The sequence below is a fragment of the Hoplias malabaricus genome, chromosome 3 (assembly GCF_029633855.1).
Source record: "Hoplias malabaricus isolate fHopMal1 chromosome 3, fHopMal1.hap1, whole genome shotgun sequence".
NCBI lineage: Eukaryota > Metazoa > Chordata > Actinopteri > Characiformes > Erythrinidae > Hoplias > Hoplias malabaricus.
In genome coordinates, this window is record NC_089802.1 from 27,249,952 (window position 1) to 27,270,956 (window position 21,005).

Consider the following 21,005-nt stretch of genomic DNA (forward strand, 5'->3'; position numbering starts at 1 on the left):
TCGGTAACGTTAAGTGTTTACTCATGGTGTATTGGCGTGTTGTTGTTGTTTGGGATTGAACACAGCTCCGTCATCAGTTCAGACAGATCAGTAGAGATTCTTTCGTCGGCCACCGATCCAAGGAGCATTTGAACATCTTCAAAAACCACGGCATAATTTTACGAGCTGCCGTCGTGAGTCGGATAAAGACAAACATGATCTCTGCCGCAGCTGGAGATTTTACAGATGGACAGTTGGTGCTGGACGTCTGCGTTGCGTGGCGTAGAGTGACGATTCTCTCTGGACAATCAGCGCTCTGCAAAGTTTACACGCCATGGTTTAGTCCCTACTCGGCTCGCTCTGAACCACGAGAGAACAGCCACTAAACAAGTACCCACTTCCAGAACCAGGACCCAATTACAGCCAAGTGCTGGGTGATTTATACCCAGTTAGTTAGTTATATACAGGCCACTCTTGGATGTGAGGAGGGTCAGTTAGATGTAGACGGTAGCTGTAGCACCAAACACTGCGGAATGTGGCTCAGATCTGGCAACCCACCACAATGATTCCTGGAACTCAAGAGCGATTGGCAAGAGCTTTAGCAATATGTTTATGTAATACCCAAAGACACAGGATACTGAATGACATGGGATCGCTGCTGGAGAAACCGAACAAATATCCACTCTTTAACGACATCTCCAGCTCATTAAACATGTGACGCTAACCGAGCTTCACTCTCGGAGAGTATTTTTAGACCGATCTGTGAGTTATGCAACAGGTTAAATAAATAGAAATGTCTGGCAACTCAACTCAAGTCGATTTTAATCAGACAGACATTTCTTATAAATAGGAGTGGGACCAGGTGGAGAACCAGGGGAGAACACCAAACTCAACTCAGGTAGTGACCCATTGTGAGAATAACCTCACCCCCAGAACAACATCACAATCACAAAACAGTGCCACCTTTAACATTTATACTACTAATAATACTAATACTTAAATTACATGATGTATCATTAAAGACAAATCAAATCACAAATCAAAATCAAAAAACACGCTGATACAAAGAATTCCGAAGATGTTTCCTCTCCATGTGCTGCTCTGCAGTCGGTTTGCACTGGAAACCGCTCTAATGTGTTTACGAAGCCCCAGTGTCTGTAAATGGGTAAAAAAACAAAGTGTCTGTGTCCGGTGCTAGGCTTTCTTTCTTATTTTTGCTGTTTCAGATCACTTAAGGTGGAGAAGGCTAACTGCATTAGTGACAGTGCTACAACAGCTCGAGTTACACATGAGTTTCTGTCGGAATTCAAATGGTGAATAAACACACACTTCAGACACCAACAAACAACAGCATTCCACCTTAAAAGACGTGAAGATCATGAATGTAAACAACCCATAGAGAATTGCATCTCCCCACAATCGTAGACATTAACAGTCAATGATCACTCCACTGTAATCAAACATTGTAATTGGTTCAAATTGGTTCAAAAGTCAGTTTCTGGCATAAAGTATAGACTTTGTGCTCTGTAACAGTTTTTGTTTCATGTGGAAAAGCAAAGTAGACGTGGAGATCATAATTTAAATTTGATAAAAAATATCATGTGCATGAGTGAGTCAAAGAGGGAAACATTGAACGGAAGAGATGCTGCTTTCTTTTAATATCATCATCACTTTTTTTCTTCTAAAGAAACAGAAAAAGGGTGGAATCTATGGACTTTCTACACGTGAATACAGTAAAGGGAGAGTCCAACTTGCTGGAAGAGAGAGAGAGAGTAAAGTACAGAGACATCTGATAGAAATGATGCCAAACAGGGGCATTATACATTGTCTAACGGGGGCTAGAAAAGCCAAATCAGAAGTAAACAAAAATATAGGCAGAGTGTCCTATGTCTAATGTCTCCTTTTACTTTTTACTTTTTTTTCTGTTGTTCGTTTACATTCCCTCTGCCCAGTTTATGCTGCATTTGCTGAGGTCACTGACCCATGCTAATAAGACATCAGAGGCACATTGTGTAAGCATCGTGCTCCTAGAGTGAGTGGGTGGGGGGGCAAACTATGGCAGAAACCCTATCAGATATCACATCCACATCAAACGGCTTGTGTTTCAAAACAAATGCTGCAACAGTGTCATATGCTTACGGCATGACTGTTATTACACATCTATTACTCATTTTCCTCAACGTTGACGACTGTGGGCTCATTAGCCCTTGATGGACACTCGTTCTTTATGCTAATGAGAGGGCTATATGTGTTATGGGATCAAAGTTAGTGGCCACTTTAAAGGCAACATCTACGATTGTAATTCAGTTATACAGAACTGGGAGGCTTCCTGACCGCCTCCAAAAATTGGTCCTGGAACTGGGTTCTTTTTTAGTGGCTGCTCGGTTATGGTTCCAAACGAGGTGTAAACCCTGCAGAGCTCTGATTGGCCGAATAGACCTGTCAATCACCATGAAAAACGCAGAGCTTCAGCGCAAACTCGCCGCTTGTAAAATCTCTGAAGTTACAGCAGCTTTCACATTAGTTTTTATCCGACTCTCAGCAGCAGCTCGTAACAGTTTCTGAAGAGGGTCAGACGCTCCTTGGCTCGGTGGCTGAGGAAAATCTCCAGCGAAAGACAAACGTACGACAAGGAAAATGATCTGTGAGAACTGGGGACGGAGCCGTGTTTAGTCTAAACAACAACAACAACACGCCACACAATGAGTAAACAGCACCTGATTTTACCACCCGCATTGTTGTGGTTTCCCAAGCCGGCGGTTTTGAGACGTCACCCGCTACATTTCACAGGGGAACCGTGCTAGTGGAAAAGCGACCAGTGAAAAACTAGTCGAGTTGATCCTATGAGGTGGAAATAGCCCATACTAGCAACAACAGAGGCCCTGTTCACTTTATTACAGCTCAGTGGAGCATCCCAGTGATGCTGAAGCTGTGATTTTAAGCTACATTTCTGTCCATGTTCTTTAAACACAGCTGATGTGTGAAGCCTAAAGGGACTCATATCAGTGATGTCTAATACTTCGCAAGGTCTACTGTATCTTCATATGACACTGTCATCTCCTGTGTTTGCTGTTTGTTTTGAGCTAAGTGAGCGCAGAGCTACAAAGGCCCTGCGCTCATATCTCTACATCTGAATAATAAACCATTTCACTGCAAGCACAGGAAATGGCTTCATTTCTCAACACACAACATTACAGACAGGTATCGGCTCCAAAGAGCAAGAGGCTGGAGGACCATGACTGGAATGCCTGATGACAGAAGACCATCTCACGCTGTTATTCTCCTCTTCACAGTCAGTAAGTGTACTTTCAGCTCTTCTTGGGTCTTCTTTGTTGTGTAATTGAGCACAGAATTAAACACAGGCCTTTAATCAGGAAGAAGCAGACGCTGAGGCACCATGATGCACACATCTGTCTCTAAAGGATAGATACCGAGGACTCTACCTGATGTATGGGCACACAGTGTCCATGTGTTGTTCTACATACTTTGTTACCCCCCATCCCTCAGCGCTCAGGACCCCCACAGAGCAGGTGTGATGTGGTGTGTTAGTGTGTGTTGTGCTGGTGCGAGTGGATCAGACACAGCAGTGCTGCTGGAGTTTTTAAACCCTGATGCTGTCGGCTGGATGCTTTTGGCCGGTGGACTGCTGTTTATAGTTAAAGATATAATTAGATATAATTAAAAAGAAATGAAACACTGACCCTAAATGAGCTGCTAACGTATTATTATTTTATAATGTAAAGTTAAAAGTCATATGATTTTGAACTGGTCAGATTTATCACAGCGTTTAAACCCAAGACTCATCTTTGTTTCGGAACACAAGGCTGACAGTGGGGCTCTGGTAGCACTAGGCTCTGAAAATAACTGTACAGAGTGTCACTATAGATATCCACCCTGGGCTTCAGAGCTATTTTAAAAGGCCCTTATCTGCTTAACCCCTGGGACTCGGAAGTGGATTACTTTATGTCCCAGGTCAGGGGAGAGGGGGTCAGAGCAGGGGAGGATAGCTATGCATAAGGTGTTATAACAGCTAGCATTCACACCCTGTATTTACTGAAAGTGTAGACTTTGTTACACTGCATTTTAATGTTCACAAATGGTGTTCTATGAAACCTGGCAACATCCGCATCAATCCCTGCACGATTTTTTATCTAAAGGTGCTGTATTCTTCCTCGCCTCCACAGTGAAACACAGTTCTGTTTCTTAATGAAACATCTGTGACCTGCTTTGGTCCAAACCCCACGAGCCCCACAGCAGTGTTCTCCCCCTGTGTAAACAGCCCTGTTCAGAACGCCCGCTTTCAGCACCTGTTGATTTAAATGATAATGAGCCGCTCGCTGTTCACCCCGACCCCGAGCGCACAGCAGTGTGAAGCGAGGAGCAGAAGCTTTGGTTTTTAGCCTTTTTCACTCTGTTCTCTTTCTTCTCCGTTCTTGTTTTCTCAGTTTTTACTCAGTGCTCTTTTATCCTCCACTCTCAGCTCTGCTCTCAGTTTCACTCTGTACAGTTTGGCCAGCAGGGGGCACAGTGCATTCTCTCCTCCCACCACAAACTAAGCCTGCAACTGCAGCCATAGTCTCATCAGCTTCTAAACTACATAGTGATGAGTAATGACCGTGACCCTATTCCCCCTCTTACAGCTCAGTGGAGCATCACTATGATTTTGAAGCTGTAGGTTTAAGGTAAAAATACTACCTAGTGTTACTTTAAGGCCTGTGAAACAGCCTCTGATTCAGGAGTATGACCCCAGGCTGAAACAGACATGGCCTAATCGTGGTGTGGTTATTTAAATCTAATCACATTTTGTGACAGATTGGGTGTGAAGTTGCCAAAGTGGACGTTTCTGCAGCAGGAAGCAGAGCAAACTATCAGTGTCCCCATCTCACTTCCTCCCTGAGTAAGACCACAACCACTTCCAGTTTCTGCTGCTCTGAGTGTTTACAAGCAGCTGATGGAGCATGCGCAAAAACAGCAAACTGAAAAAGTTTCACTCCCACCACAACCAGTTTATTCTCCCACCCACAAAAAAGGGTAAGAAACCCTTACACTGCTGAAAAAGAGCGCTCTAGAGCAGCTACGCATGAATCTGAGGTCACCATGGCCTTCTCTGGGATGGGTTGCCAGATCTTAGCCACATGTGGCAGCGGCTAGAGCTAAAGCTACTGCCAACTCGACCAAAAACCGAGAAATCAAGTCGATAGCAAAAATGCTGAAATGTTAAATAATGGCTGTGTGTTTTGTGGTTACAGACACGTTACTGAGGTGTGTGAGAGGAGATGGCGACTCCTCTGCAAATGAAGCGGGTAAGAACATCTGCAGCACATCAGCGATTAAAATCCATAACTTGAGTTCCAATATTCATAATTCATTATAACAAACATTGTGTTTAGAGTAATATATCTGTAGAACCACATTACCTGATACTATGGGGTGCTCTGGAGCACCTGCGCATGAGTCCACTGTCACCATGCCCAATGCCAAGCGTGGTCCAGAACAGTGTTTCTCACTAGTGTAGCAGAGTAGAAGGAGCACATCACAGCAGTCAAATGACTGCATTTGGCGCTTCTAGTGTTGTTGATAAATGATGATCTGTGTAGTTCATGACTCTCCTAAACTCTTCTCTGAGCCTCAGAAGTGAAATACGCCGTGATAGGAGCAGGGATTGGATTGGTCCTTGTGATCTGCTTCATCGGTATAAAGATCTGCATGATTAAAAAACACATGCTCGACAATGACCCCTCGGGTAAGTTCATTACACTCTCTGAATGTCTCAAACCCTTTCAGAACCGTCCTCCTGTCTAACCCTGGGGCTCCTTTCCTTTCCTCATAGAGGACTCACTGAGAAGACCGTCTGTGAGGTAACGGTGCATGTGCGACTCATTACATTTACAGATGTTGTTGTGTGTTTAGTGTTTATTCACCTTACCACACTCCTACTGACCTTCCAGATGCAGCGAGACAGAAGGCAGGACCTCCTGAAGACAGAAACAAAGCATCAACAGATAAAAGCCCTGCTTTGACCTTCCTTCTGACGTGGTTTACAATGTTTTACTAAATCTATCAGACAGTTCTGCATCTGTGAATCTCCGGTGAAATGGGAAAGGAACTTATTTCCATGATATGATATTGACTGTGAGCAACCGAAATAAAAATATAAACAGTTAGAGCTTCTTGTTAGTTTGTGTGCTTTATCATATCTTATCGTATATACAGCTAGCGCTACAAACCCACACCCATTTCTCACTTCACCTCCCACCACACGAAAGAAAACAGGGTCTTAGAAAACTGACTGGGCTTATTGGTTAATTTAAAGTGTTGTTCATTGTTACAGCGCCGTACTGAAATCAAGAGGAAGGGGGAGGACGTGGGGTTGTTTCCTACCCTCCTCCAAAAGTTACATAGTGCAGCCTCTGCAGTGCTAGAGTCCAGATTAGTAAAGACAGAGACTCTGTTCTCCCTGTTACAGCTCAGTGCAGCATAAGATGATTTTTGCTGGACTTTTAAGGTAAAAATATTATGTGGCAGCCTTCAACTAACCTCCAAACAGCAACAAAGAAGTAGCAGTTTTACTTCAGATACAGGGACGTCCCTGTAAAGAAGAGCCCAACTGCCTTGTGTTCACATCTCACACACCCAACTCTGGGGGGATGCAGGTGGGTGGTTTTACCGAGGCACGTGTAATTCACAGCTTTCAGAATGGTGTGTAATGTCACACTGTTTCCAGAAGAGGTCTCTGTCTCTCAGGATCTGCTCAGTGGGGTCGATACTCACTGCCAGGAAAATCAAACGCTGCCACATTTCACACCTTAAAGAGCTACAGTGGTTTTACGAAACAGCTCTGTTTACTTCATCAGCCAGACCCCAGCCCCTGCTTCAGAATAAACTTAAAACACATGACTCTTTGAGTTTAGAGTCGTTCGGGGTGAATGTAGAGGGATATTATAATAAGAATAATGTTTTGTATTTATATAGCGCTTTTCAGAAACCCAAAGGTGTTTACACAATGGAAAAAAAACCCAGATAACAAGAACACCATGTATGGAGTTACATCAGTGTCACTAGAGTTTGAACCTGAAATCCTGATTCTTGAAAAATGTGTGTGAACTTTGGTGTTTCTGAATTTTTTTTATAGAAATTTATGGATTAAAAAAAAACAGGTAAAAATAATTCAGTAAAAAACATACAGGTCAAAATGAGGGTAACCCACATTGTTCTTCCCTCGCTGACTATTTACTGAGAAGATCATTCATTTTAAATATAGTCAGAGACTATAGAGTTCTGCAGCCACCTGGTTTTTACGTGCACAGGCTTCAGGACAAACCACAAGCCCAGCAGCTGCACACACACTGACGGCTGGTGTGTTTAATGATGTGTCCAGCTGTTTATCTTGTGTTTAGTTGTTGCATGCTCTGTTTTCCTACTTAATCAAAGATTAAGTTCCTCAAAAGCTTACAGCTCCCAGCTGAGAGAGAGAGAGAGAGAGAGAGAGTGTGTGTGTGTGTGTGAGAGAGAGAGAGAGAGAGAGAGAGAGGAGTGAGTGAAGGAGTCCACTAAAGAGATGCAGGGCTTACTCAATCTCAGGTTTCACAGAGGAGGAGGAGAGATAGATAGATAGATAGAGAGAGACAGAGAGAGAGAGAGAGAGAGAGAGAGAGAGAGAGAGACGGGGAGGAGGAGGAGAACCCATCAGGCGCCTTTCTGTAGCCACACTTAACTAAAGCTGCATGGAGCGTGAGGGACATGGGAATGGAGTTCTCCGCGGTGCTAACGCTCTTCCTGAGTAGTGTTCTCTTCGGAGGTAAGACAGCTCTGTTCAGACCGAGAGGAACTTGTTTGATGGTGAGTTGAATGATGCTGAAGCTTCAGAGCTGTGTCTGGGACACTCTGGAATGGTCAAAGGCTGACCCTCACCTAGTTAACGTCCGGTCAGATTTATCAGGAAGTACAGGTCGATCACTTTCCAGGAGCTAAACCTGGAGAGAGTCATCTTTGTGTCATTTTATATGAAAGAGAATACACAATGCAGGTAAAATTGAGACACCCTGGCACCTACGTTCATTCTTTCTCCCACTGAGTGTAGAACAGCGACTCCTCAGCACAGTGGGTTTGAAAGGACGTGGAGCTGGAGAGAAGAGTCCTACACTGAGGAAAGGAAATAGACACAAAAGAAGAGAAACAGAACTGCTGGTGCTTCTCGAGACAATGGACTACCCACTTCAGAGACCATACTATGTAAATTCTGGAGGAGTGTAGCAACTTGAGCTGTTCCGTTTATTAGCCCCTTCAGTAGGTTTTACTTTCATGCTGTTAGCATTTTCACAAATTTGCTATCGGTTCCACCTTAAGTAGAATAATGTTGTGTGTAGCTTTTAAAGTGGAGCGGTGTGTGTGAGTAAGAAGCGACTGTATTTTTTAAGGTGGTGCGGTGTGTGTGAGTAAGAAGCGACTGTATTTTTTAATGTGAAGCGTTGTGTGTGAGTAAGAAGTGACTGTATCTTTTAAGGTGGAGCTGTGTGTAAGTAAGAAGTGACTGTATTTTTTAATGTGTAGCGGTGTGTGTGTGAGTAAGAAGCGACTGTATTTTTTAATGTGGAGCGGTGTGTGTGAGTAAGAAGTGACTGTATATTTTAAGGTGGAGCTGTGTGTGAGTAAGAAGTGACTGAATTTTTTAAGGTGGAGTGGTGTGTGTGAGTAAGAAGCGACTGTATTTTTTAATGTGGAGCGGTGTGTGTGAGTAAGAAGCGACTGTATCTTTTAAGGTGGAGCAGTGTGTGTGAGTAAGAAGCGACTGTATCTTTTAATGTGGAGCTGTGTGTGAGTAAGAAGAGACTGTATTTTTTAATGTGGAGCGGTGTGTGTGAGTAAGAAGCAACTGTATCTTGTTGGTGTCTGAATTGTAAATTGTCTGTAGGTGTTTGGAGAAAAATACACTTAGTTTTGACCCTATTTACTGAGCCAAGGATGCATACAATCACTAGAGCTTTTTATTTTTATTTATTTATTTTTTAAGACCTAAAAGGAAGTCTCCTGAAGAGAGTGGACACTGGGATAAAGGCAAAGAGTGGACAACAGCTACCCAACTCAATGTCTCTAAAAGTCCCACATCAACTAGTGAATTAATGAAAGTATTTTATTGATGCAGTGTCCCATTCAGAACGAGCCCCTGACTCACAGTCAGTAACGGTCTGGTACTGAGACACGAACGACCTGGATTCCCACTCTCTGAAATTACACAACAAGCCCTGGGTCAGTTTAGTTTAGAGCAGTCCTCTGGAGAAGGGCAGTGTCCCTTGCTCTGTCTCCTCTCTCCCCTCAGAGACAGTCTGAGAGCAGGGAACTGTGGAGCATGTTGTGGTTTGTGACCCCTCCCTCACTGTAGAATTGTAGAAACCTCAGTGTAGCTCCCATCCTGGAGCCAAGGTCCTACTAACCTTCTGTGTAAGAAGCCGCAATAGCTGTTACTAAATCCAGCAGGGAGGACAGCCGGACGCTGGACACTGTGTTTACTCGCTCCTGGAAAGTGGGTTGAGTGTCTGTGGAAAGTTCCGGCGCCGGAAAACCAGATGTTGAATCTGAGGCATGATGTTTTAGAGCAGCTTTTCTCAACCAGGGCATTTGTCTTCATCAGGAGCGATGTTAAACATCCTTTACTTTGGTGAAAATAAAATAAAAAACGAAAAATAACAAAACATTAGTTACAAGACGTAACAAAAAAGCAGCTGTGACGGCTTTGAAATGAAATTAAAACATCAAAATAGTTCTATAAACTATTAATAGACTATAAACTCTCCATGAGGGACATCATCTATGTTTTTAATCAGACTCATCTGAGTGGGCGGAGCCAAACGGAGGGTGTGCTGTGAGTGGACACAGGCATAAACGCATTTCATGCTCAAGCAAATTACTCAATAATAATTCAGTTGATCTGTGTGTGTTTGTTTAGGTGAAATATCAGTACTAAAATGTGTCCTCATTTTCTAAAAAATTTTTATTGCAAAAACTAAAGAGCTAAAAGTTACTGGTTACCGAGGTTAAGGCTAGGGTTAGTGTTAATTAGCTACGTGTATCATTATGTCTACAGTGAGTCCTGCCATGTGTAGTGAAACAAATGTGTGACTCTGTGTGTTTGAGTGTGTTTGGTCTGTGAAACGGATGCACAGAGCAGGCCTAGATTTTTTAATAGATCCCAGATTGGGGCGACATGACCGAATAAAGGTTGATTAATGCTGTATCAGACCACACAGACACATCCTTTAAATACAGAGTGTTAAAACAGCTCTTGTTTTCTTTGTTTCTCTATGAACTGACCTGTGTTCGAGGACCTCCTCAATAATAACAACCTCCTGATGGTGGTCAGAAAGGCGTCATTAAGCAGGGCAGAGGCAGCCAGCTCTGGAAAACACCTCTTTGCTGTGGCACCAGCCTTGAGTGGATTACTGCGATTACACCGCAGTGTGTTATCACCGTTCTTAATTAGGTTTTAAGATAAAGATTGGAAAATGATTTATCAACCTTCTGCGAGATAAAATAGTTTCATTCTGTCTCACGTTTCTTTTTACACTCTCTGGATCTGAACTTGTTCCATTCAGGGCCATGTTTATTCAGAGCATTTTCCTGTTTATTATTCTTTGCAATATACTTTTGTTTACAAATTACGACACCACTTTAATATAAAACCACTTCGTAAAGGCTGTTTTGACATGGTTATTAATCAGACCTTTAAGTTTCCTTGTAGTCCTCTCTGTGTCCACTTGGGTTTCCTTCGGGTGCTCCGATTTTTTCCTACGGTCTAAAACGGTCCAAAAACACACGTTGGTAGGTGGATTGGACACTCAAAAGTGTCCATAGGTGTGAGTGAAAGGTAAGGACTGGTGCCCCCTCCAGGGTGTGTTCCTGCCTTGCGTCCAGTGATTCTGGGTAGGCTCCGGACCCACCACCGCCCGAACTGGATAATGGTTACAGACAATGAATGAATGAATGAACTAACTTCCTCGTACGAAGTGAGACAATGACCTCTATGTTTTTGTTTTTGTTTTTTCTTTTTTTTGGTCTAACACTGAAAATATTGACTGGTGGAGGAGACACAGTGAGGTCAGTATTTTGGCAAGATCTGAGGTTTAACTGTAGATGGACGTGGCTTCACTTTTTGGCAAACAACAGGTCACATAATTAATAACTGCTAGTAAACATATTATAAACCATTAATAAACCTTAATAAGTGTAGACTTATTCTAAAGTGGTACCCCAATCACAAAGTGGAGCAACTCCAAACTGGTCCCCCATTGGTTGAATAAGTCCAGGCATCCCACCGCTGTGTTGTAAACGCTGGTGACATTGCTAGGTTACGTGTATTTAGCATTGTAATACCAGAAGAACTTCAGCACTCCTGGATGGTCTCTCAGCCAATCACACTGCAGGGTCAGAACAATTACTTAATAAACCATGATGTCACGCTTTTCCAGATGTCTGCCGATGCCTGAATGTCACGGTCACTCCGTCTCCGTTCACGGTGGCATCCAAGGGTGAGAACGTGACCCTCTCCTGTGTGGTGGCCCAGAGGAGGAAGTCTGAGAGTCTCCCGGTGGTGCGCTGGATGTTTCAGCCTGTGGGAGGTGGCGACGAGCAGCTGGTGGCCAGAGTGAACATGAGGCGAGCCAAGTTCTACGGAAACTATACCAAGAGCTTCCCCAAGCCGAAAATGAAGCTGACGGTGGTGAAGCAGGGGAAGATCTACAACCTCCTCATCCTCAACGTCAGCAGCAGCGACCGAGGCCTGTACAGCTGCAGGGTCCAGGAGTTTAAACAGCACAAGGACCGATGGAGAGCGTCCAGCAATTCCACGGCGGCTACAGAACTACAAGGTAAGACAACTCCTCAGATGTTCTCCATAACAACTGTTGTTAGGTTGGACAAGCTGTAAATAAGCTGGGGTGTGTATGAATGGCTGGGTGAGTGTGTGAATGACTGGGTGAGTGTGTGAGGGACTGGGTGAGCGTGTAAGTGACTAGGTGAGTGTGTGAGTCACCAGGTGAGCGTGTGAGTGACTGTGTGAGTGACTGGGTGAGTGTGTGAGTGACTAGGTGAGTGTGTGAGTGGCCGGGTGAGTGTGTGAGTGACCAGGTGAGTAGGTGAGTGACTGTGTGAGTGTGTGAGTGACTGGGTGAGTGACCAGGTGAGTGTGTGAGTGACCACGTGAGTGACTGGGTGAGTGTGTCAGTGACTAGGCGAGTGTGTGAGTGACCGGGTGAGTATGTAAGTGACTGGATGAGTGTGTGAGTGACTGGCTGAGTGACTGGGTGAGTGTGTGAGTGACTGGGTGAGTGTGTGAGTGACTAGGTGAGTGTGTGTGTGACTGGGTGAGTGTGTGAGTGACTAGGTGAGTGTGAGTGACTGGATAAGTATGTGAGTGACTGGGTGAGTGTGAGAGTGACTGGGTGAGTATGTGAGTGACTGGGTGAGTGTGTAAGTGACTGGGTAATAATGTGAGTGACTGGGTGAGTGTGTGAGTGACTGAGTGAGTGTGTGAGTGACTGGGTGAGTGTGTGAATGACTGGGTGAGTGTGTGAATGGCTGGGTGACTGTGTGAGTGGCTGGGTGAGTGTGTGAGTGACTGGGTGAGTGTGTGAATGGCTGGGTGAATGTGTGAGTGACTGGGTGTGTGTGAGAGTGACTGGGTGGGTGTGTGAGTGACTGGATAAATATGTGAGTGACTGGGAGAGTGTCTGAGTGATTGGGTGAGTGTGAGAGTGACTGGGTAAGTATGCGAGGGGACGGGTGAGTGTGTGAGTGACCAGGTGAGTATGTGAGTAACTGTGTGAGTGTGTGAGTGACTGGGTGAGGGGGAAAGTGACTGGGTAATTATGTGAGTGACTGGGTGACTGACTGTGTGAGTGACCAGGTGAGTGTGTGAGTGACTGGGTGAGTGTGTGAGTGAATGTGTAAGTGTGTGTGTGACTGGGTGAGTGACCAGGTGAGTGTGTGAGTTACTAGGTGAGTGTGTGTGTGTGACTGGGTGAGTGTGTGAGTGACTGGGTGAGTGTGTGAGTGACTGGTGAGTGTGTAAGTGACTGGGTGAGTGGGAGAGTGACTGGGTAATTATGTGAGTGACTGGGTAAATGTGTTAGTGACTGTGTGAGTTACCAAGTGAGTGTGTGAGTGACCACGTGAGTGTGTGAATGACTGTGTGAGTGACCAGGTGAGTGTGTGAGTGACTGGGTGAATGTGTGAGTGACTGGATGAGTATGTGATTGGTTGGGTGAGTGTGTGAGCGACTGGGTGAGTGTGTGAGTGGCTGCGTGAGTGTGTGAGTGAATGTGTAAATGTGTGAGTGACCAGGTGAGTGTGTGAGTGACTAGGTGAGTGTGTGAGTGACTAGTGAGCGTGTGAGTGACTGGGTGAGTGTGAGAGTGGCTGGGTAATTATGTGAGTGACTGGGTGAGTGACTGGGTAAGTATGTGAGTGACTGGGTGAGTGTGTGAATGATCGGGTGAGTGTGTGAATGGCTAGGTGAGTGTGTGAGTGGCTGGGTGAGTGTGTGAATGACTGGGTGAGTGTGTGAGTGACTGGGTGAGGGACCAGGTAAGTGTGTGAGTGACTGGGTGAGTGTATGAGTGACTGGGTAAGTGACCAGGTGAGCATATGAGTGACTGGGTGAGTGTGTGAGTGACTGGGTGAATGTGTGAGTGACCAGGTGAGTGTGTAAGTGACTGGATGAGTATGTGATTGGTTGGGTGAGTGTGTGAGCGAGTGAGTGACTAGGTGAGTGTGTGTGAGTGTGTGACTGGGTGAGTGTGTGAGTGACTGGTGAGTGTGTGAATGACTGGGTGAGTGTGAGAGTGAGTGTGTGAGTGACCAGGTGAGTGTGTAAGTGACTGGATGAGTATGTGATTGGTTGGGTGAGTGTGTGAGCGACTGAGTGAGTGTGTGAGTGGCTGGGTGAGTGTGTGAGTGAATGTGTAAGTGTGTGAGTGACCAGGTGAGCGTGTGAGTGACTGGGTGAGTGTGTGAGTAACTGGGTGAGTGTTTGTGTGTGACTGGGTAATTATGTGAGTGACTGGGTGAGTGTGTGAGTGACTGGGTGAGTGTGTGAATGACTGGGTGAGTGTGTGAATGGCTAGGTGAGTGTGTGAGTGGCTGGGTGAGTGTGTGAGTGACTGGGTGAGTGACCAGGTGAGCATGTGAGTGACTGGGTGAGTGTGTGAGTGACTGGGTGAATGTGTGAGTGAATGTGTAAGTGTGTGAGTGACTGGGTGAATGACCAGGTGAGCATGTGAGTGACCAGGTGAGTGTGTAAGTGACTGGATGAGTATGTGATTGGTTGGGTGAGTGTGTGAGCGACTGAGTGAGTGTGTGAGTGGCTGGGTGAGTGTGTGAGTGAATGTGTAAGTGTGTGAGTGACTGGGTGAATGACCAGGTGAGTGTGTGAGTGACTGGGTGAGTGTGTGAGTGACTAGGTGAGTGTTTGTGTCTGACTGGGTGAGTGTGTGAGTGACTGGGTGAATGTGTGAGTGACCAGGTGAGTGTGTGAGTGACTGGGTGAGTGTGTGAGTGACTAGGTGAGTGTGTGTGTGTGTGACTGGGTGAGTGTGTGAGTGACTGGTGAGTGTGAGAGTGACTGGGTCATTATGTGAGTGACTGGGTGAGTGTGTGAGTGACTGGGTGAGTGACTGGGTAAATATGTGAGTGACTGGGTGAGTGTGTGAATGACTGGGTGAGTGTGTGAATGGCTGGGTGAGTGAGTGAGTGAGTGGCTGGGTGAGTGTGTGAATGACTGGGTGAGTGTGTGAACGGCTGGGTGGGTGTGTGAGTGACTGGGTAAGTGTGTGAGTGACTGGGTGAGTGTGAGAATGACTGGGTGAGTGTGAGAGTGACTGGGTGAGTGTTAGAGTGACTGGGTGAGTATTTGAGTGACTGGGTGAATGTATGAGTAACTGGATGAGTGTGAGAGTGACTGGGTGAGTGTATGAGTGACTGGGTAAATATGTGAGTGACTGGGTGAGTGTGTGAATGACTGGGTGAGTGTGTGAATGGCTGGGTGAGTGAGTGAGTGGCTGGGTGAGTGTGTGAATGACTGGGGGAGTGTGTGAACGGCTGGCTGAGTGTATGAGTGACTGGGTAAGTATGTGAGTGACTGGGTGAGTGTGAGAGTGACTGGGTGAGTGTTAGAGTGACTGGGTAAGTATTTGAGTGACTGGGTGAATGTATGAGTAACTGGATGAGTGTGAGAGTGACTGGGTGAGTGTATGAGTGACTGGGTAAATATGTGAGTGACTGGGTGGGTGTGTGAGAGACTGGGTGAGTGTGTGAATGTTCTATAGAGTTTTTTATAACATCTTACACTCACTGAGATAACATTCCTCGAAGAGTCGGTTTGTAGGAGACGATACTGAATACATTTCCACAGCCGTCTCTTGTCTGTGTGTCTTCACTGTGGCGGTCTGTGAAGAGGATGGCGGAGGAATCTCTACACTCTGCTGACACTTGCTGCTCTGTTTGTGATCGTCTGGGTAAAGGGAAACTCGACTCTGCCGCCAAAGAGACAGAGGCTCTCAGACAGAGTAAAGGAGGAGGAGGAGGAGGAGGAGGAGGAGGAGTGGTGGGACAGCAATAGATTAACCATCTGGCCCCGAGTCCGGTGTCTAGTGTCACATCTGAGTTAAAGCCGTCTCTATTCTCAGAGGCTACTTTCCAAACCAGAGGAGAACAGGGTCAGACGGGGAGTCGGGTTCATATTCCATCGAAAATACCTGACTTTTAGTACACTATCTGTCTGAATGGTGGGAGGACGAAGGGAGGACGGAGGGAGGACAGAGGGAGGATGGAGGAGAGGATGGTTGGAGGACAGAGGGAGGATGGAGGAGAGGATGGATGGAGGACAGAGAGAGGATGGAGGAGAGGATGGTGGGAGGACAGAGGGAGGATGGATGGAGGACAGAGGGAGGATGGAGGAGAGGATAGATGGAGGACAGAGGGCAGAGGGAGGATGGAGGAGAGGATGGTGGGAGGATGGAGGAGAGGATGGTAGGAGGATGGAGGAGAGGATGGTGGGAGGATGGATGGAGGACAGAGGAAGGATGGAGGAGAGGATGGTGAGAGGACAGAGGGAGGATGGAGGAGAGGATGGAGGGAGGATGGAGAGTGGATGTAGAGTCTGTCCAATCACAGCGCTGGACCCACGTTTATGTGAGAACACAAAGACGAGGTTAAACACAACAAAACAGACACAACAAGCGTCGAGAAATAAGAGCACTGAGTAAATGGAGAAAACGAGAACGGAGAACGGAGAAGAAAGAGAACAGAGCGAAATCAGCTAAAAACCAGAGCTTCTGCTCCTCACTCCACACTGCTGTGTGCTCGGGGTCGGGGTGAACAGCGAGGAGCTCATTATCATTTAAAGGAACAGGTGCTGAAAGTGGGCGTTCTGAACAGGGCTGTTTACACAGGGGGACAACACTGCTGTGGGGCTCGTGGGGTTTGGACCAAAGCTGGGTGCTTTAATACCCAACTGTTCCATCCCTAACACTGAGCTTTGAGACCTAGACACTTTAGTTCCATTCAGTAATTAATCTGAAGGAAACAAAGCCCCTTCTGAACGCCTGAGGCCTTGCTCTGAATCTTCCACAACAACTTTTAGGAGCCGGTCTTGTAGCAGCAGACGCTGTCATACACCATTTTAATCTGGGACTCTTTGTCCAAATATGATTTTCGTGGCTCAGAAGAAAGAGCCTCTGTTCCTGTTCCGTGCACAAGAGCAGGAGATTAGCATGGGCATGGTTTAGCACAGCTGTTTCTAGAGGCTCGTACATCTTCATATTCATATCTCAGTGGCACACTCCACAACTCAACACACACCGAAATTCAACAGTGAGCATTCAATCATTCTCATCTCCTTCAAGAAATACTTAAATACTTGAATAAACACTTGTGTATATTAAAGGCTTATGATTACAGTCATGTCTTACTTTATTCTACGTTTATTTAGAGGAGTGTGTGAGCGTTGTGTATCTAGGTCTCCATACCGACTTGTGTATTTATATTTGTTTGCAGTTTTGACACAAACCTCTTGTGTGGGTGTTTTTGCTTTGTAAAGAGTGCAATGGGGATCCATTGGCTAAAGAGTTTTTCAGTGACAGCTCATTCCCCTGAAATGAATGCCTGTGCTCTGCACTGAGCAATGTCTGGGCTGTCACTGAGGGTGAAGCACTCCTGAAAAAACCCGCCCACAGGAGGTCCGTTTCAGAACTGTGAAGAGAAAGTTGGGCAGCGCGAGCGAGAGAGTCAGGCAGCACCTCCACTACCCACAGTTCAGATCTTCATTGTTGTTTCCGTGAGTTTGTTTCTCTCTCAAATTTGTTTTATTTTCAAAAGTTTTATTACATTTTTAAGCTTATCCAAGCTAAGCCTATTAAGCTTAGGCGTCACAGTGGGTGTGAGACATGACGAGCCGATGGCAGAGAACAAGCACATTCAGCGAAAGGGACAACCTGGGTCCTGCCAGAGAACCTCACTATAATCAGCTTTATTTAACCCTGTAATTACCGAGGCTGAGCAGCCACAGTGATGAGTGTGCCCTTCTCTTTCTCCTTCTTCTTCTTCTAGTGTTTTTTTTCTCTCTCTCTTTTTCCTCAGTGCACATCCTCCCAGGGTCCAGTGCCAGTGACGGACTGTGGAGTCTGTTTGAAGGTAAGCCACAAAGCCACGCTGTCCTGTACTGGGTTAAAAGATAAAAATAAAAGTGACAGAGGCGGAAGGAAGGGCTCCTTTTCTTTTAAATTTGGGTCAGAAATGCAAAGCTGAGAAAATAAACACATCCCACTCGTTCCCTCACTGGATGGAGGCATAGAGTGCTGTGGTGGTTTCTGAGCTCAGAGCCTGTGGTTTAGAGCTGACAACCATGTTTTACAGACTCGTATTCAGAGCTGGACAACGGCAAGAAACAACAATCTACCACACTACTGTACTTAAAGTAGCATTGTGTAATATTTTTACCTTAGGCTTACAGCTTCTGAATCATTTTCATGCTGCACTGAGCTGTGAAATGTAGAAAAGAGCCTCTGCCATTGCTACTCTGGGCTCAGCACTGCAGAAACTGCACTATGTAACTTTTGGAGGAGGGTAGAAAAACAAGCCCATCTTCCCTTCCACTCTCCACTGATTTCAGTAAAAATTATGATGTGGTGGTGGATCATTCTCAGCGCTGTAGTGACACTGACGTGGTGGTGGTGTGTTAGTGTGTGTTGTGCTGGTGCGAGTGGATCAGACACAGCAATGCTGCTGGAGTTTTTAAACCCCTCAGTGTCACTGCTGGACTGAGAATAGTCCACCGACCAAAAACATCCAGCTGGGCCGTGAGTGAGGATGTATTGCTTACAGAAGATGAATGAATGAATGGATGGATATATATAAAGTACAGAAGCTGTTCTTTGTCCACTGTAGTTGTTCCTTTGTGACCTGTTTCTTAAGTGTGTGTGTGTGTGTGTGTTCCAGATGTGTATTTGTGTGCGGTGTTGATCTGCAGTGTGGGGCTGCTGTGCATGTGTTTTTTCACTGTGGCTGTGAGCTGCCAGTATCTGCATAGGGAGAGACACCTGAAAGGTACAGGAATTGCATCCATCTGCTTTAAAGTAACACTACATAATATTTTTAACTTTAAATGACAAATTCAAATCATTGTAATGTTCCACTGAGCTGTAACAGAGCCTCTGTCGCTGCTACAACGGGTTTCCCACTGTAGAAACTGCACTATGTAACTTCTGGGGGAGGGTAGTGGACATGTATTAAATGTTTTATGAAATTGCTTATGAAATCAAAACATTCCTCATGAATAATTTAATGCTGATCATCTTTTTGTGTCTCTGGACTTTCCTCTACCTTCAGAAAATTATCATTTGGTCAAGAGTCCTCAGAACAGGTGAGAAACTGTCCACAGGTGTGAGTGACTGAGTGAGTGTGTGTGAGTGACAGGATGAGTGACTGGGGGAGTGTGTGTGAGTGACTGGGTGAGAGACTGGGCGAGTGTGTTAGTGACTGGGCGAGTGTGTGAGTGACTCGGTGAGTATGTGCAAGTGACTGGGTGAGTGTGTGTGAGTGACTGGGTGAGAGACTGGGTGAGTGTGTGAGTGACTGGGCGAGTGTGTGAGTGACTGGGCGAGTGTGTGAGTGACTGGGCGAGTGTGTGCAAGTGACTAGATGAGTGACTCAGAGAGTGTGTGTAAGTGTGTGTGAGTGGCTGTGTAAGTGTGTGTGAGTGGCTGTGTAAGTGTGTGCAAGTGACTGGGTGAGTGACTGGGTGAGTGTGTGTGAGTGACTGGGTGAGTGGCTGGGTGAGTGTGTGCAAGTGACTGGGTGAGTGTGTGAGTGAAAGTGTAAGTGTGTGAGTGACAAGGTGAGTGTGTGAGTGACTGGGTGAGTGTGTGAGTGACTAGGTGAGTGTTTGTGTGTGACTGGGTAATTATGTGAGTGACTGGGTGAGTGTGTGAGTGACTGGGTGAGTGACTGGGTAAGTATGTGAGTGACTGGGTGAGTGTGTGAATGACTGGGTGAGGGACCAGGTATGTGTGTGAGTGACTGGGTGAGTGTGTGAGTGACTGGGTGAGTGACCAGGTGAGCATGTGAGTGACTGGCTGAGTGTGTGAGTGACTGGGTGAATGTGTGAGTGACCAGGTGAGTGTGTAAGTGACTGGATGAGTATGTGATTGGTTGGGTGAGTGTGTGAGCGTCTGAGTGAGTGTGTGAGTGAATGTGTAAGTGTGTGAGTGACCAGGTGAGTGTGTGAGTGACTGGGTGAGTGTATGAGTGACCAGGTGAGTGTGTAAGTGACTGGATGAGTATGTGATTGGTTGGGTGAGTGTGTGAGCATCTGAGTGAGTGTGTGAGTGGCTGCGTGAGTGTGTGAGTGAATGTGTAAGTGTGTGAGTGACCAGGTGAGTGTGTGAGTGACTGGGTGAGTGTATGAGTGACTAGGTGAGTGTTTGTGTGTGACTGGGTGAGTGTGTGAGTGACTGGGTGAGTGTGTGAGTGACTAGTGAGTGTGTGAGTGAGTGGGTGAGTGTGAGAGTGACTGGGTAATTATATGAGTGACTGGGTGAGTGTGTGAATGATTGGGTGAGTGTGTGAATGGCTAGGTGAGTGTGTGAGTGGCTGGGTGAGTGTGTGAATGACTGGGTGAGTGTGTGAGTGACTGGGTGAGGGACCAGGTAAGTGTGTGAGTGACTGGGTGAGTGTATGAGTGACTGGGTGAGTGACCAGGTGAGCATGTGAGTGACTGGGTGAGTGTGTGAGTGACTGGGTGAATGTGTGAGTGACCAGGTGAGTGTGTAAGTGACTGGGTGAGTGTGAGAGTGACTGTGTGAATGAGTTAACTGAAGTGAACCTCTCTGTCTCTCTGTCTGTCTGTGTCCAGCTCTGGGGAGACAGTCACTAGCGTGGTCAGTCTGTCTCCAGCTCTACCGAAGAAACAGAGAAAATACAAGACCAAGAAAACTGTGGAACGGGAGGAGGTGCCTCCAGAGATCCCGGCGAAAGGTAAAGCTGCAGGAACGACATTCCCAGAATTCCCACAGTTGCAGCCTGAATGAGTGTTAAACAGCTCTGAAGAAATTCCCATTGTGTTTCTTCCCAGCACCAATCACGGACAAACTCCGGAGGCCAAAGCTTTTGAAACCTCAGCCCAGAAAGATCGTTTTGGTACGTGTTCGTGCAGTGCAAAACATTTCCACTGATATTGTGATGTCATCATTATCGTGGGCAATGTATCGTGATAATATCGTATCGCCCCATCCCTGTGACTCCCAGCTCTAACATTCAGTCTCACAGTTTCACAATTTACTTCTTTCCTCTTTCACTCCACAGCCAAGGATCACAGAGGAGAGTCTGACGTATGCCGAGCTAGAGCTGGTCAAGCCTTTACCGGACAACAAAACGTCCAAGACGGGGACCGTCTACGCCCAAATACTGTTTGAGGACAAAACAGTGTAAGGACAAACTTATAAAGGGCTTAGTTTGTGCCAGAACAAGAACCAGATCGG

At 46.0% G+C, this 21,005-nt stretch overlaps 2 protein-coding genes across 4 annotated transcripts; both read left to right on the forward strand.

Annotated features, from left to right (window-relative positions):
• The first annotated feature begins 3,167 nt into the window (after positions 1–3,167).
• On the forward strand, positions 3,168–6,118 carry LOC136692954 (transmembrane protein 273-like). 3 transcript variants are annotated; one of them, XM_066666701.1, is made up of 5 exons: positions 3,168–3,275; positions 5,229–5,282; positions 5,606–5,722; positions 5,810–5,837; positions 5,928–6,118. In XM_066666701.1, the coding sequence occupies exons 1-5, from the start codon at positions 3,215–3,217 to the stop codon at positions 5,956–5,958; spliced, it is 291 nt and encodes a 96-aa protein (XP_066522798.1). In that variant the 5' UTR covers positions 3,168–3,214; the 3' UTR covers positions 5,959–6,118. The 3 variants fall into 3 exon arrangements, with proteins under 3 accessions (XP_066522798.1, XP_066522799.1, XP_066522800.1); XM_066666702.1 differs by having other exon boundaries at positions 5,612–5,722; XM_066666703.1 differs by lacking the exon at positions 5,606–5,722 and having other exon boundaries at positions 5,764–5,837.
• A 1,607-nt stretch (positions 6,119–7,725) lies between these two features.
• On the forward strand, positions 7,726–20,955 carry vstm4b (V-set and transmembrane domain containing 4b). Its single transcript, XM_066666685.1, has 8 exons — positions 7,726–7,777; positions 11,442–11,840; positions 17,608–17,661; positions 18,466–18,573; positions 18,856–18,889; positions 20,381–20,502; positions 20,600–20,664; positions 20,830–20,955. Exons 1-8 carry the CDS (start codon positions 7,726–7,728, stop codon positions 20,953–20,955), a joined length of 960 nt encoding a protein of 319 aa, XP_066522782.1.
• Positions 20,956–21,005: the final 50 nt, after the last annotated feature.